Here is a 15,405-nt window from a genome sequence, read left to right as displayed (position 1 = left end):
ACTAAGACCTTTATATTCTTACAGTCACATAATATAGTAAGAAAGAAGTCATACATTTAAAGCAAGTAACCAAACTAAAATTATTAAGGACCTATAAAACACCTCATATGAATACTCCTCACAAAAGAACACACACAAGTCACAAAAAAACAACATTTAATTCCATCAGAACTCAAATTACAAAAGAAAAATCAGAATATGAACTACAGGATTGATTTAACACGCAGCACAAGACTGAATCGTGCTCATGTGTTTTAGAAGAAAAGTCCCCGCATGCGTCGACCGATGCCCTGTCTGTCATAAAGAACATTGAATTTGTTGATGAACTGATTCATGCTGTTGCATGTTTTCGTGATGGTGCCCAAATACGCCATGAGACCGACATCATTACATTGCTGAAAAGAGAAAGACAAACAGAACGCTTGAGATATTTCACATGTCATATGAAACCACTACTTTATCGTGTCTGTCTATAAAAATGAGGGAAAATGACGTCACAATGTGTGAATGTTGTTGCATTAGATACAATATCAAAGCATGTTACAACATCTGGAGAATAAACTTCAGTGTCGGGTGTCTGGGTTATTTTCAGTAAATCTTTAAAGTCCAGATCAACATGAACATCTCAATTATACACCAGCAGTGTTTTGACTGAAAGGTGCTTATGTCGTTTTTTTATTAAATGGCACTTATCTGAAATTTTGTCTCCAGCTAATAACATTCAAAAATCTTAACAGGTGCAAATTCTGTTTTGCTGTAAATCCACACTGATCATTAAAAGATCAACTAACTGTGAAGAGACATCTGTTTCTCTCCAAATTCACACCCATATGGGAAACTGAAAATCTACAGTCTTTGTGTTGTCACAACTTTGACCGATACTTACCTTTGACTTAATTGTCCTCATAAATATATATCACAAACCAACTCTGAGGACATTTTAGGTGTTTTATAATAGTGAAAATGACATACAAATTATAATTAACTTGAAATATTAGCATCCACATCAGCAGATAAAAATTATAACTTTATGTTATTCACTCGCACAAATCCCTTACCTTTAATTTACTAACACTGCAAAATTGTTTTCTTTTTAAAAATCACCCAGAAAGTAATAACAACTTCGTTAATTGTATCTTTATCATTATAGTTGTGGTGTGAACCCTGCTTTTCTGTATAATATAAAACAATTAATTTTTTTTTTAGATAATGTGATAATTATAGTTATCATTATAATGTGAATGTATCTTAAGAGATACAGTTAATATAGTTATAGTACATACATATGAAGAGTTTGGTTCCAAAACGCAATAAATCAATTTTGACTAATTTCGGTAAAAATGTGTTTTCTATACCAATAAAGTGACAAGATGAAAACCACTACTTTCTGTTACAAACTTTCACATAGCATCTTTACATTATAAAAACAAACAAAAAAAATCTAATACATAATAAGATTTTCAAAGATTTATTATAAAAACTGATGCAATAAATACATAACATGTTTTTTCCAAATGCTATACATCTGTTGTGAATCAATATATAAATGTGCATTAATCTTTGCCGTGTTATATTCATTTAGTTGACTAGTGGTTTACACTGATAAAAAATAAACATTAATGGCATTAATCAAAACACTTACTTACATATTAAGAACACTGTTATTGCTGCGGTCATCTTTGGGACGTCGTCGCTAAACTTTTTTGACAGCGATCAGCTATAAAATTTTTTGGTCCTGCTCGGTTTTCGGTGATTTCGAGTAAAATAATGGAAAGTTTTTCTTAAGATCCCCTGGGGTCAATGTGTTAGCATGACAGAAGCGTGATGCAGTTGGGAGATTAAGCAACAGCCAGCATTTTTCCATCTGCCTCTCGCACAAGTTATTAGATTTTGATGGCTTATGTTTCTTCCCTGTCACAGAAAACCACCACAGGTTTATCAGTGCCATCAAAAGTATTATTTGTTTTTGTTTGTTTGTTGATCACTAAGTACAAAGTAGATGAGGAAAACTAGGATTCCGTGTGAATCCAAGCGACCCCCATTATTGTTTACAAGGCGTGGAATGGTGCGCTGCGATTTGTTGAGCGGACTTATTGCATTCAGCAGAAAAGGAGGAGTGGCGTTTATCACGTTTTGGGAAAAAAGGGAGAAAAGACGACAGAATAACATGGATATTGTATTTTGCCTAAAATTAAGAATTTACTTTTAATTACTGACCTGACACAATACTGATTTTGGCAGTAATTCATTTTTTTATGGCGTTTATCGCGTTTTGGAACCAAACTCTTCATATGTTTGTTTTTATTTGATAGTGTTATGAGATGTGTGTGTGTGTACTTACGTCATAAAAGTCAGTCTTAAACTTGAGTGTGTTGAGAACCGGCAGACGATGACACAAAGCGTTTGCCTCTCGCAGGATCTCATGATTAAATGGGACTTCACCTGATAAACACACACAATGGAGAAAGTTTGTGATGTGGCTTTCTGTTTCAGACAATACTTCTGATAGATCCATCTGTCTGTCTATGACTGTATCTATATATGCTTGTATAAAGCCAAATATAATCAGTAACTATATATCCACCCGTCTTCCTCTTGGCGCACACACGGATAATAAACCTGTCTGTTAATTATTCTATATGTCTGCATTATACTTTTCTGAATAAACCCCCACTTTTAAATAAAAGTGTCTGTGTGTTGGTGTATCAGTGATTATTGTCTCTCACCAGCCTGGACAGCTTTCACGTATTCCAGAATGACCTTCACCCGGCTATGCAGCATCTTTATAGCGCTGTGTTGAGCGATCAGGTGCTCCGCTACTAAAGCACAAACACATATAAAGTCCCACTTACATTACATCACAATCTAATACAGTCATTCATAAAGATGAATCTGTTCAGTATGTATATAAACTTAACCGTTCAAAAGCCTGGAATCAGAAAAATGTTTCAGGCTTTTGGTTTATTAGGTAAATAAGGGGTGCCCAAACTACTTCCTGGAGGGCCGGTATCCTGCGGAGTATAGCTCAAACTTGCCTCAGCATACCTGCCTGGAGGAGTCTCGTATGCCTAGTAAGACCTTAATTAGCGGCTTCTGGTGTGTTTGAATATGGTTAAAGCTAAACACTGCAGGACACCAGCTCTTCAGGATCGAGTTTGGGCACCCCTGCTCTAAAGTTTGTGGACATTTAACTGCTCTTCATTAAATGAAAATACTCATTTGTCAAATAATGTTTGTCTTTAAATGTAATGTCATGCACATGTTAGGGATAGAAAATATCCTTAACCTGATATAAGATCAGTACTAGTCTATAAAATAACATCACTACAAGGTGTTCATATGCGTTACCTGTGGAATTCTCTCCTGATCCAGTTGCAGTCATCCGTGCCACATGATCGACTCCGATGCGTTCGGCCTCCTCTGTTGCTAATGTATACGGCAACTCAGCAAACAGCATGGTCGCCTAATAACCACATCCCAAAGCAAAATTCACTGAGTGACAGATGACAGAAAAGATGACCTTTGACCTCTAAACCACACACACACACTCACCTCTCCACTGATGATGTCAATCACAGACTCAAATACACTGACCGGTAGCTGCAAAAACAAACAAGAAAACATATCAACATAAACACAGAAGTCAATGAAAATCCTCAGCGGGCATGTGTGTGTCACTCACGTCTGTGTGTTTGGTCATGGGGTTGAGTTTCAGGAACAGTGGACTCTCAATAATCTCACAAACCTGTAAAACACAAACACATCATCACAAGTCCAGAGCATCACTACAAACAATGTGATTCTAAGCTCCACCCACCTGCTTATGAATATGAATATCGGACTGATCGGGGGCACCACCAGTTGTGTACCAGCCCAAAAACTCCATGTCCTTAAAAACCTGCTTAACTAATGAAAGAAAACCAGCATCACATTGTAAGTGTGTCAGTGTGTGTGTATTAGTGTGTGTCAGTGTGTGTGTGTGTTTACTTACATTGCTCTTCTTTAGTGTAGTAATATTCTTTATCAATGTGAATTTGACCTTCAACCGTGTGAAACAGCAGCTCAAATGAATTCATCACCTCAATGTTTCTGCCTTCCTGTTGTCCAATCAGAGCACCGATCACTGCGCACACACACGAGTGGTCTTTTACACACAGTTCTAATACACTTCTTTTGAAACACTGAACACAAAAAGATTCGGATGTCACATGCCATAATAAAACAAAACACAAAGGGTCAGTTACAAAACCCTTACAAAAATGTGCATCTTGAGACAAAACAGCGGCACTGATATGTGAAGATGTGTCAGTACAAGGTGGGACTAGGATAAGCCCTGTCTGGGAAACCGCACCAAAGAGTTTGAGATTGATAACTGTTGCATTCATTTGATTTCTCTGCTTTATTTTTTTCAAGGATTTATCTTTGTGAGGATTGTTGAGGTTACGCTTACCCTGAATGGCGCGTCCCTCCTGTGAGCGGATTCGGATCCAGTGATCAGAGATGTTCAGGATAACCAGAGGATGTAACGCCACTGACACACTTCCTGTTACACCTGACGCCATCACACTGGGACTCGCTGCAAACACACCAATTCACTTGTGTGACACTAAAACCAATTTATTGACTTAAAACATTCATTGCCTTAAATAACAAAAATTAGTTGACAGTGTATGTCTGCATCTATTGTGTTTGACAGTAGTTTGGCATGTTTGCATTGACAGAGGACGATGAGTCTCTCTACAAACACATCTCGAGGACACTTACAGTAGATGTCTAAATTGATTTGAGGTTCGGTATATTTGTCTTAAAACACTGACAAACAGTTAAAATTATGTTGTTAATACATGTAAACATTTACTTAAAAGATTTGTATTAATAACCCCCCAATACATTGTCTAAAATTATCGTTTTAATACCACCCCATGACATCTGGACCTGCAAGCACATAATTAAAGCAGAATAACAGTTGATCTTAACTTCAGAATTCACACAAGCATATGTGTTAAGTTAAAAACACAAACAATGTGTGTATTTGATACGCAAACACGGCTAAAAGCTTTAGCCACAGCTGCTAGCACCGCAAACGTCAAATTCAGCCAATAAGAGAGGAGAGTTTCATAAAAAGGCGGGACTGTCAGGAATGTTGTCCAACCAAAATTGAAACCGAGTTGACGTCATCAACAACACTAGCTAGTGCAGTCTGTCAACGCTAATTCTGAATGTGCAGATAAATAAAATCAGCGACTGTGTACTAGTGACACGTGTTTGTGTATTTAATGAAATAAGTTCAGCAGCGGCCGCTTATGTGTCTGTGTTTTCCTCACCCGTCGCGTCCACCTCCATACCGTTGCCGTTAGTCGCCGCCGCCATCTTGCCTGGCACTAGCCGCGCATGCGCAGTGTCGCTTTGTGTGTCCGGTACTGCCGCGTGCTGGCAGGACCTTACAAAACAGCAGCATCATCCAAAACCGACTTTCTACAGTAAACATATGTAACTGTATTACTGGTTTATACATACACTGTATAAATATTATAAATGTACTACAATAAAGATGTTTTTAGAAATTATTAATGAATCATCAAGCAGAATTTCAGACTTCTTACAATCAGATCACCTTTTTGCACATCACCAAAACACAAGTGTGTGTAGGTGGCCGAAAGTTTGTGAAACTGATTTGGTTGAAATGCATCTTTGACATTCTTTTTAAGCCAATGCACTATTGCAGTACCTCTATTCTGAGTCATTTATTTTTTATCTTTCATTATGGTTTTGTTCAGCTGTCGTAATAAACATTAGCAGCACATCCAGATGTGTGAATCTGCTCCAGTCCGCCATGCTGACTATAACTGTTAAAAGCTGGATTCAAAACCTTTACGCTTATAAATGAATAAACTTTATTGCCAAGTATGCTTAAATACACGAAATTTGTTTTGGTTAAAGAAGCAACTAGAAAGAGTGCAGAAAACAACTACACTTAAAAATAACTTTCTTAGTTTTTTTTTTTTAGTACTAAATATCTAAAAATTAATACTGGGGCACGTTCAATCTCACACCGGTGCGCAACGTTTTGCTACGGTTTCCGGGTTGAACGACATGTTTCCTTGAAACGGTGTGCAACGGAATCCAACAGGTTTTAGAAGCGTTTTCTCTTGTTTGGTGGGTGTGTCAGAAATGTCAGCCCAATCAGCGGCAAGATGTATAAAACCACGCGATAGTAAAGAGACAGCTCCCTCAATGGGTTCAAGTTGGAATGTTGTCTTTCATTCTGGACGGCAAGGTCAGTGACTGTAACATCGAGGGTATTTTACAGTATTAAACACACATTTATAACGATTTCATCAGGCTTCAGAAACATTTAAAAAAGAACACAAAGAATGGCCTCTCAGCTACCGTAGTTGCAACTCTTGCGTCATCACAACAGAGTGTTCAATGCATCACCGTTTCTGTTTAATAAACGTTGTGCAACGGTTTGTCGGGGCTGAACGCAGCCCTGGTAAGCATTTTCTTGATGAGCAAGATGACCTTAGAAAAAAGTCTAGTTTTAGACAAAAAAAATTAAAGGGGCCATGGCATGAAAATCTTACTTTTTCCATGTTTAGGTGCTATGATTGGGTGTAACTTAGTTTTGGTAAACCATTCTCTGCAAGCACATTAAAAGTTAAGTCATTGTAATTTGGCTCTCCTTGTGATGTCACAAGGAGCTCAGTGCATAGAGAAAGAGAGAGAAAAAATAATTGACAGCACAATTGAGTTTGAATTTCATCAAACCACCATCATTGTGATCAGTGTTTGCATTTCATCCGCTCATTTGCATTTTAAAGGACACACTTAAAACGGCACATTTTTGCCCACACCTACAAAGCGTCAATTTTAACATGTTGTATTAAATTATCTATGTAGTATTTTGAGCTAAAACTTTACATGAGTATTCTGGGGACACCAAAGATTTATTTTACATCTTAAAAACTTATTGTGACATGTCCCCTTTAAGTAAATTTGTGCTGAAAACAAGCAAAAAAAATTCTGCCAATGGTACAAAAAATATTTGTCAACTTTTTTACACTTAATTCAAGAAATATTCGAGACAATTTGTTTACCCCATTGGCAGATTTTTCTAAAAACTAGACATTTTCTTGTGTCATTTTGCTCATTAAGGAAATACATCTTAATTTAAGATTTTTTAGATATTTGTACTGAAAACAAGACATAAATACTAAGTGAGAGAGTCATTTTGAAAGATGATTTTCTAGATTTTTTTTAGTATTTTTGTCTTGTTTTCACTAAAAATATATAAAAACTTTTAAATTAAGATGCTTTTTCTTGATGAACAAAACGACCCAAGAAAATAAGTCTAGTTTTTAGTGCATAAAACAAGAAAAAAAATCTGCCAATGGGGTAAGCAAATTTTTCTTGAATTTAGTGTTTAAGAAAAAGGTTCAAGATTTTTTTGCTTGTTTTATTCACAAAATCACTTAAATTTGATATTTTTGGTCTAAAAACTAGAATTATTTTCTTGGGTAGTTTTGTTCATCAAGAAAAAGCATCCTAATTTAAGAATTTTTAGATATTTTTACTGAAAACAAGACAAAAATACTAAGACATTTTTTTCTTTAAAATCATTTTTTGCAGTGCAGCAGTGTTGATTTAACACTGCTGATTTTGCTGTGGAGATGTTTTTTTTCATGAGCAAAATGACCTGAGAAAATAAGTCTAGTTTTTAGACCAAAAATATCAAATTTAAGCACAAAAAAATCTGCCAATAGGGTAAGCAAAAAAATCTTGAACTTTTTCTTAAACACTAAATTCAAGAAAAATTCAAAACTAGACTTATTTTCTTGGGTCGTTTTTTTCATCAAGAAAAAGCATCTTAATTTAAGAATTTTTAGATATTTTTACTGAAAACAAGACAAAAATACTAATAATTTTTTTTTGAAAATCATTTTTTGCATTATATGAGTAACACCAGACCTGGTGGTCCCCATATATACACCATTTAACACTAGTGATTTTGCTGTGTCGATTAAAGGATTTTTACTAAAATACTAAGACATTTTTTTCTTGAAAATCATTTTTTGCAGTGTAGGCAGATTATAAAAAAAATGTAAATAAAATTTTCTATAAAATGCACAGATTTACACAAATTGAAAATAGAGTTTGTATTTACAAACACATATACAAATGTACTACATAAAGAAATGATGTGCAAGAAGTACAGTGTGTTAAATAAAGAATGTACATAGTATATTGTCTAACACTGTCTACTACTGCATGATGGGAAACATGTGGACAGTAGATGAATGAACTGTTCTCTATAGAGAAAGTGCTCTGGATGTGTGGGGTCCAGAGTGATTTTTGTTCATCTTGGAAGGTAAACAGAAGAGTGCCAATAATCATCTCAGCAGTCCTCACAAGCTGGATTTAGTAGCCATTATTAAAGTGCAAATAAAAACTTCATCAGCAGTCCCTGTCGCAGGCTGAACATCTTCAATCTGCTGGAGCAAGTAAAGCATCTGCTCGATCTCTTTTTTAATGATGAAGTGAATGTGATTGTTCCACTTCAGGTCCTGTGAGAATGTGATTTATAAACATTGTCAATGTGATGTTATGATAAGTTAATGATCAAGAAACACTCAACGCACTCAGATGTGTCTGACCTGTCATATAATCTTTACTTATGTTGTCAAGAGACACACGTGCCAGAGCTGCCAGTCGACGTATAAAGGCCTCCTCTTCATCCTACACAAACACACACATACATCTGAGCACTTCAATATGTAGAAATGTATGCATGCAGACAGACAGATGCACATACCATGAGTTCTCGTCTGTAGGTGTGTGTTTGCACCGGACTGTGATGCTGCTCCTTTTCAAACTCAATCAGACACTTTTTCTTTAGCTCAGCAATCCTACACAACACAGTAAAACAAATAGGAGTAAGCTTATGACTTTATGTGTTGTTTTGTCAGAGTGTTAGTTTAGTTAGTGTGGTACCTGTGAAGTAATTCAGTAGAGTTGGGTTTTCCAGCCCATCTTTTGAGTTCTGTCTGTAAAGCTTTAGTACAGGTCCTCCTGTCTGTAACAAACACACACAGCTTTAGTCACATAATTTTTTTTTTCCTAGCTGAACAGTTAACAAGATACGCAGGTCTGACTACATGGTTAAAGGTTTTAGGGTACTGTACTGGTTGTACTGGGTGAGGGTCGTAGCTGCTGCAGCGTTGTCATGGCGATGTGCTGGATCCGAGTGTAATATTCACGGATGAGAGAGAGAACAGAATCCCGCGTCACATAGACACTTTCACAGAGTGCGTCAATAAGCCCTTCCTATAGAGAGAGACAGACAGAGAGAGAGAGAGAGAGAGAGAGAGAGAGAGAGACTGCGCTTGTCAGTCCAGTAATTTACTAAAGTGTGTGTGTGTGTGTGTACAGAACAGGATTGAAGTGACAACCGAATTTAAATCCAGTAAACGCTGGTAAAGTGGTCCAGAGTTTAAAATCACACTGACCTTCACACATCTGTCCGTCCACACCGCATCTCCCGCGGACACACGGCTCATCTTCAGCCTCACAGTCTGGGCGAGGGCGTGGCCAAACAGAAAGTGGGCGTGGTCTTGCAGCATCTCAGCCGCAGTCTCTAGCTCTGACAGCTGCTCGTGACGAAGGTTCTGACCAATCGCAGCTGCCTCGCCAGGAGATGTGTCAGAATTCTGAAGAGAAGCGAAAACTGAACATGGCGCGACTAAGATGACGTACATGTTTAAAACACAGGTAGGTTTGCGTGCATGTGTTCACCTGTGCATCAGAGTCTATTTTAAGCTGGGTCAGCTGCATCTCTCTCACTGTTCGCAGGTAAAAATATCTCGCTGCCAAAATCCTCTGAAACTCCAGAATCAAAAGATGGTGCTGGTCCTCGATCCGAGCACAACTGTTAACGAATTATTAAATCATCGATGAATAACTCACTTCATCACTTTCTCCATTGATATCCCTTGAATCACCAGTCTCACCTCTCATTCACGTGTGAATTCCTGGACACCATCGTCATCACAATCTTACGCTGCTCTTCTCCAAAGTGATTCAGGCAGCACAAAGCCAAAGCTTCTTCCTCAGTCCACACCTGCATCCCAAAATAGTCATCATATATATATATTCCATAACACTCAATATGATACTGTATGGTGACTGCAATACCTGTCTGCATCGCTGCAGCTGCTCTCGTAGCTTCTGCAGGTGTGTGTGGGTGTGTCTCTCCTCTCGATGCATCTGATTGGTCACTGAGAGATTTATGCTCTTCAGCACTGATTGGCAGAAGTCTGTTGATGGGGCGCAGCCAGCAGGAATGTTGCTTTCAAAAAACTCTGTGCTCAGATCAGTCAAGCGTCCGGTACATTTACCACACAAACTCTGCATACACATATGTAACAAACGCACAGTGGTTAAAAAAAAACACACGCCATATAGTTTACACAGACACGTTATATTAATGATGTGTGTGTCATATATGTTAATCCTTATTATGTATAATTGTGCAACCCTACATAAAAGTGTAACTAATGCTTGTATCATAAATGTTATACAGTATACACAAATGCACACGCTTACTCTCCAGCGTTCACACAAAGTGTCAGTAATTCTTGCATCCTGTTGAAGCTCAAAGTCTCTCCATTGATTCCAGCGAGTCACCTGCAGATCCATCAACACCTGACAGAGACAGAAAGCGAGTGAGACAGACAGACAAAGTGTGAGATAGACAACCTCTAGAGCAGATGTAGCAGACCTGCAGCATCTGATGAACATCTGCGCACGTGTCTGACTGCGGCCAGTCCGAGCTCTGAGCCTTCATCATCATCTTCCTCCTCATACACACCTTATCACAGTGTTTACGTGAGAGTTCATCAGTCAGACGCCTGATCTCTACACACACAGACACACAAAAGATGAATCTGTGAATCTATAGGAAACAAAAACACTAGAAACGCAGTGAAAATGACGTAATGGTCAATATATGGGAATCCTGAGAATCGAACCTGTGACCTTTGTGTTAAAAGCCCAAAACTCTAACCACTAGTGCACGAATGCCTCCCAACAATGATGTTGTGTCCATACCATCAATCCACTGCTGGAGTTCCTCGGTAACCGACATCTTAAATTCATTCATCGGTTTCTCCAAATGTTCATCAGATCTCAGCGGCTCCACTGATTGGCCCGTGAGCTTAACCACAAGCTCCGCCTCCCGTTTTAGGAGTGCAGTCTTCTCTCTCAGCCAGTCGGACACTTCGTCCCACCACTCAAACCTGTCCATCAGCGTCTATCACATAGGAGTGTCAGCTTCAGAGCTTTAACTCACCAACTGCAGTTATGACTGTAAAAGGTTTATCGTCACCTTCAGAACAGACGCCTGGATCTCAGTAAGAACGGTCTCCACCAAATGCAGGCATTTCGTTAACATATGCATCACTTCCTGTGCATCATCACTGCTAAACTTGCTGTGAAGGTTCTGACAGAGACGCTCCAACTGCTTTGCAAAACTCAGGGCCTGAACATGCAACAACAAAAACTAGTGAGATTTTCATTATGGTCACTGATAACGGATTTATTTCTGATAACAAAGTTTATTCATATTCAGATCATTCCTATCAACTCAAATTAAAGATGAAACTCAACACAGTGCATTGTTTACCCACGGTGTGCACTTTTTACATGCTGCACATATAGTGTTTACCATATGCAGGGAGTGAGAGAGTTTGTGTCTTCCTGTTTTCTCCACTTCCTCTACAGAGGACATGTGTGTATCAGACTCCACTTGCATATCCTCGGGCATCTCTTTCTTCAGCATCTCTACTTCCTGCACAGAGGCATTATGGGTAAAAAAGCTGCAGTAAGACAATAAAACGTGAGCTGATTTCAGAAACTGTACATTTTCAATGAATGTTATCAGTAAGAATTTTCCAATAAAAGACACAACTGTCTAAAAGATTGGATTTACTCTACATACTCTTTATTTTAAGAAATTCATACTTTTATTAAAGGAAAACACTACTGTTCTTACATTAACTTAGATGAATTAATACAAACCTATCTTTTTTTCAATGCGTGCACTTCATCTTTGCACAGTGCGTCATGAATGTGTTAGCATTTAGCCTAGCCCCATACATTCCTTAGGATTCAAACAGGGATGAATTTAGAAGCCATCAAACACTTCCATGTTTTCCCAAACTTCCAGGTTTCCTCAAACTCAGTGAGAGTGGGATTGATCGTGTAACTGCGTGCTAAGGTCGAAGTGCTCTTCCGCCATAAAAAATAGTTCTCATTTTTTATCCACTTAAAAAAATCACCACATTTTATTTTGTGTCACCATACTTACTTGTGTAACTACTCATGTAACAGTCTTTAATTAGGAAAAACATGGAAGTGTTTGGTGGCTTCTATATTCATCCCTGTTTGGATCCTAAGGAATGAATGGGGCTAGGCTAAATGCTAAAACATTCACAAAGCGCTGTGCAAAGATGAAGTGCATGCATTGAAAAAAGATAGGTATGTATTAATTCATCTAAGTTGAGGTAAGAACATAGTAAAATATTGAAAAACTGTGATGTTTTCATTTAAGAAGTACAGTATGGAGGCACTTCTCCTCTTGTGGTTGTGTGTCTACGCTGTCCACTTCCATCTCTAGCTCCCTCTTTACCTATTTCTGTCTGTTTATCTCCATATGTCTCTCTCTCTCTCTATTTGTCTTGGTCTCTCTGTCTCTCTCTGACTGTTAGATCACATTTACTTTTTTATGAGAGAATGAAGAAATCTCATCAGTAGTTCGACAACTAAAAAGAAGATGCTGTATTTCCACATAAATACAAACATACTGGATAATGGTAGTTTATTCATTTTGAGTAGAAATGTCATATCTGTAACACTGGAAATAACTGTGTAATAATTGAGTTTATCAGTCTGATCAGTTTGAGAAAGATCTCACCTGCTGCTGTTGAGCATTGATGATGTCAGCATGCTCTCTGTCACCCAACAAAACTCCTAAAATCCACAGGAAAATCTGTGGAAGAATCCACAAAGAGCATTTCTAATGATCTCTAATAGTAATTACTGTCATTCAACTACAAGCTAACATCAATAAAACAATAAAAAAAATACTTTTTATTATTCTAATTAATTGATTTTAAAGGGACACTCCACTTTTTTGAAAATATGCTCATTTTCCAGCTCCCCTAGAGTTAAACATTTGATTTTTAGCGTTTTGAAATCCATTCAGCTGATCTCCGGGTCTGGCAGTACCATTTTTAGCATAGCTTAAATCCATTGAATCTGATTAGACCATTAGCATCACGCTCAAAAATAACAAAAGAGTTTCAATATTTTTCCTATTTAAAATAATATTACACAATAATATAACGCAAAAAAAGTGGAGTGTCCATTTAAATAAAACTGCTGCCGGTCTATGTTTTACTATAAATGTACATATAAATGTCCAATGGAAAATCTCTGGTGAAATAATGTGAACTTTATATGTCACCAACAAGCAAAAAAATACATTATTACAACACAAGTATTTAATATATCTACCCTGTATTTCTCCTGCTGTAGTTGTGTGGTGTAAAGCTGCAGTTCCTGTAAAGTCAAACACAGCAAACTGGTCCTGCAAACACACACACACACACTTGTGTTGCTATGATAAAAAATACAGAAAGACTTAGCAGGCATTAATGAAAAGGTTTTTGCATTTCTGAATTCGATTGTATGGACAAGACATTCTTTAAATTTAAAATATCTTTTGCGGGACATTGTCGCTTATACAAGACTTTAATTGTTTATCACAATAATGAAAGCACATTGTGTGTGTATGCATCACTGACCGTGATTGACCAAGTGTTTGTGGGTAATACTGGACTCTCTTGTACAGGTGGCTGGTGTGTGCTTTAGAGGCGGAGCTGCACATCAAAAACTGAATGCTTTCATCATTGTCCCTCTCCTGGCTCAGCCAATCATCACCCGATGACGATGCAGAGTCCCTGTTGGGCGGTCCTGGGCACTTCTCATGCAGGGAGGGGTTAGACGCCCCATCTGCTAATGGCTGATGTTCATCACACCCAAAAACATCAAGAATGCATTAAAATAAAGCCCAAGTGCTTTCCTCTGATTAAACGTGTCATTTAAAACCATCTCACTCTGTATCGCTGGTTAATGGGGTAGACGACCCGTGCCTTCAGAGCAAATGCAGCGACATCAGTGTTTACTGTCAGCTGAGGGTCAACCTGAGAGAAAGAGATGACGATTATGATATATTCCTAGATACTGACTTTCATCTGACAGGGTGTGTATGTGTATTATGTACTCTTTTAGCTGGTTGTGATCTCTGGCTCTGGCCGTCCTGCTCACACACCTCCTGACGTCTCTGTACTCCCTTCAACTAACACAACACAAAGACTCAGTCAGACTGCCGCTTTTACATCACATGAAACACAAAACATCACTAGGGCTGCATAACAATTAATCGCAACTAATCGTTTGCAGAATAAAAGTTTTTGTTTACATCATATATGTGTGTGTACTGTGTATAATAACTATGTATATATAAATACACTCACATAAATGTATATATTTAAGAAATATGTGCATATGCATGTTTATATTTATGTACATGTATGTGTGTGTTTATACGTACATAATATATATATACATAATTATTATACACAGTACACACACATATATGATGTAAACAAAAACTTTTATTCTGCAAACGATTAGTTGCATTAAATCCTAATGCAGCCATTCTAGAAACCACATTGAGAGGTATAATCTTATCTTAAGACCCACCAAAATATTTTTAAAATAAAATTTGGAGGGAAGACATTGATTCTCTTTAATAGAAAGTAGTTTTTTTATTTTCCTAGACATTGCTAGTCATTATATTCAATTAGTATTATACTTTTCACTTTAATTCAGTGAGATAATAATCAATACACAGAATAATGATAATAGCTTACATATCAAAATGTCATATAACAATTTGTTTAACAAATATATACGCAATAGAACACAAAAATGTAATGATCACCCTCTTCCGGTAACACATGTAAACGAGTGCAGCCACGACCAGCGCGAGACAAACACCCGACGCCGCGGTGCCCGTTACCGGAGCCGACAGCACGCGCAGAGGCTCTGTCAGCTCAATCAAGACATCGCTCAAGCACGCATCAGATGAAGCGTTAAAGGGCATCCCAGACATAAATACCAACTTCTGTACCGTTAACCGGGCAACGCACCGTTACAGCTTGAATCACTGTTCTCCAACTTTTGATCGACAGAGTTTGAAACGAATCGGAGCACTGCTTCTCCCAACGCAGTCGTTCAATGAGCCAATTAGAGGAGTGCAGGGGCGGAGCTTAGTTTCCACAC

General features: G+C 37.7%; 2 protein-coding genes across 4 annotated transcripts; both read right to left on the bottom strand.

The window, feature by feature from the left end:
* Positions 1-139: 139 nt before the first annotated feature.
* On the bottom strand, positions 140-5,447 carry cops6 (COP9 signalosome subunit 6). 2 transcript variants are annotated; one of them, XM_065274541.2, is made up of 10 exons: positions 5,325-5,447; positions 4,451-4,576; positions 3,992-4,123; positions 3,818-3,906; positions 3,683-3,745; positions 3,553-3,600; positions 3,349-3,463; positions 2,727-2,819; positions 2,342-2,442; positions 140-395 (listed from the first exon to the last, which is right to left on the bottom strand). In XM_065274541.2, exons 1-10 carry the CDS (start codon positions 5,368-5,370, stop codon positions 255-257), a joined length of 954 nt encoding a protein of 317 aa, XP_065130613.1. In that variant the 5' UTR covers positions 5,371-5,447; the 3' UTR covers positions 140-254. The 2 variants fall into 2 exon arrangements, with proteins under 2 accessions (XP_065130613.1, XP_065130622.1); XM_065274550.2 differs by having other exon boundaries at positions 2,727-2,816.
* A 2,287-nt stretch (positions 5,448-7,734) lies between these two features.
* Positions 7,735-15,384, bottom strand: LOC135760510 (evC complex member EVC). 2 transcript variants are annotated; one of them, XM_065274530.2, is made up of 20 exons: positions 15,065-15,384; positions 14,342-14,416; positions 14,175-14,261; positions 13,863-14,080; positions 13,573-13,645; positions 12,971-13,045; positions 11,723-11,845; positions 11,384-11,536; positions 11,107-11,308; positions 10,778-10,914; positions 10,603-10,701; positions 10,192-10,404; positions 10,008-10,117; positions 9,793-9,925; positions 9,507-9,707; positions 9,192-9,324; positions 8,992-9,073; positions 8,813-8,906; positions 8,655-8,736; positions 7,735-8,564 (listed from the first exon to the last, which is right to left on the bottom strand). In XM_065274530.2, the coding sequence occupies exons 1-20, from the start codon at positions 15,233-15,235 to the stop codon at positions 8,527-8,529; spliced, it is 2,499 nt and encodes an 832-aa protein (XP_065130602.2). In that variant the 5' UTR covers positions 15,236-15,384; the 3' UTR covers positions 7,735-8,526. The 2 variants fall into 2 exon arrangements, with proteins under 2 accessions (XP_065130602.2, XP_065130594.2); XM_065274522.2 differs by having other exon boundaries at positions 7,737-8,564; positions 9,183-9,324.
* Positions 15,385-15,405: the final 21 nt, after the last annotated feature.

Source organism: Paramisgurnus dabryanus, chromosome 16 (assembly GCF_030506205.2).
Source record: "Paramisgurnus dabryanus chromosome 16, PD_genome_1.1, whole genome shotgun sequence".
NCBI classification, from domain to species: Eukaryota; Metazoa; Chordata; class Actinopteri; order Cypriniformes; family Cobitidae; genus Paramisgurnus; species Paramisgurnus dabryanus.
This window is presented reverse-complemented; position numbering and strand designations above follow the sequence as displayed.

Excerpts from the sequence above, each read along its gene's own strand:
- cops6 (XM_065274541.2), bottom strand. The coding sequence starts at position 5,370 with ATGGCGGCGGCGACTAACGGCAACGGTATGGAGGTGGACGCGACGG. Across the intron at positions 3,464-3,552 it reads TTGACATCATCAGTGGAGAG|GCGACCATGCTGTTTGCTGA; the intron begins GTGAGTGTGTGT and ends TGTGGTTATTAG. Across the intron at positions 2,820-3,348 it reads ATCAGGAGAGAATTCCACAG|TAGCGGAGCACCTGATCGCT; the intron begins GTAACGCATATG and ends TTTGTGCTTTAG.
- LOC135760510 (XM_065274522.2), bottom strand. The coding sequence starts at position 15,235 with ATGTCTGGGATGCCCTTTAACGCTTCATCTGATGCGTGCTTGAGCGAT. Across the intron at positions 10,702-10,777 it reads ATGTTCATCAGATGCTGCAG|GTGTTGATGGATCTGCAGGT; the intron begins GTCTGCTACATC and ends TGTCTCTGTCAG. Across the intron at positions 8,737-8,812 it reads CCTACAGACGAGAACTCATG|GATGAAGAGGAGGCCTTTAT; the intron begins GTATGTGCATCT and ends GTGTTTGTGTAG.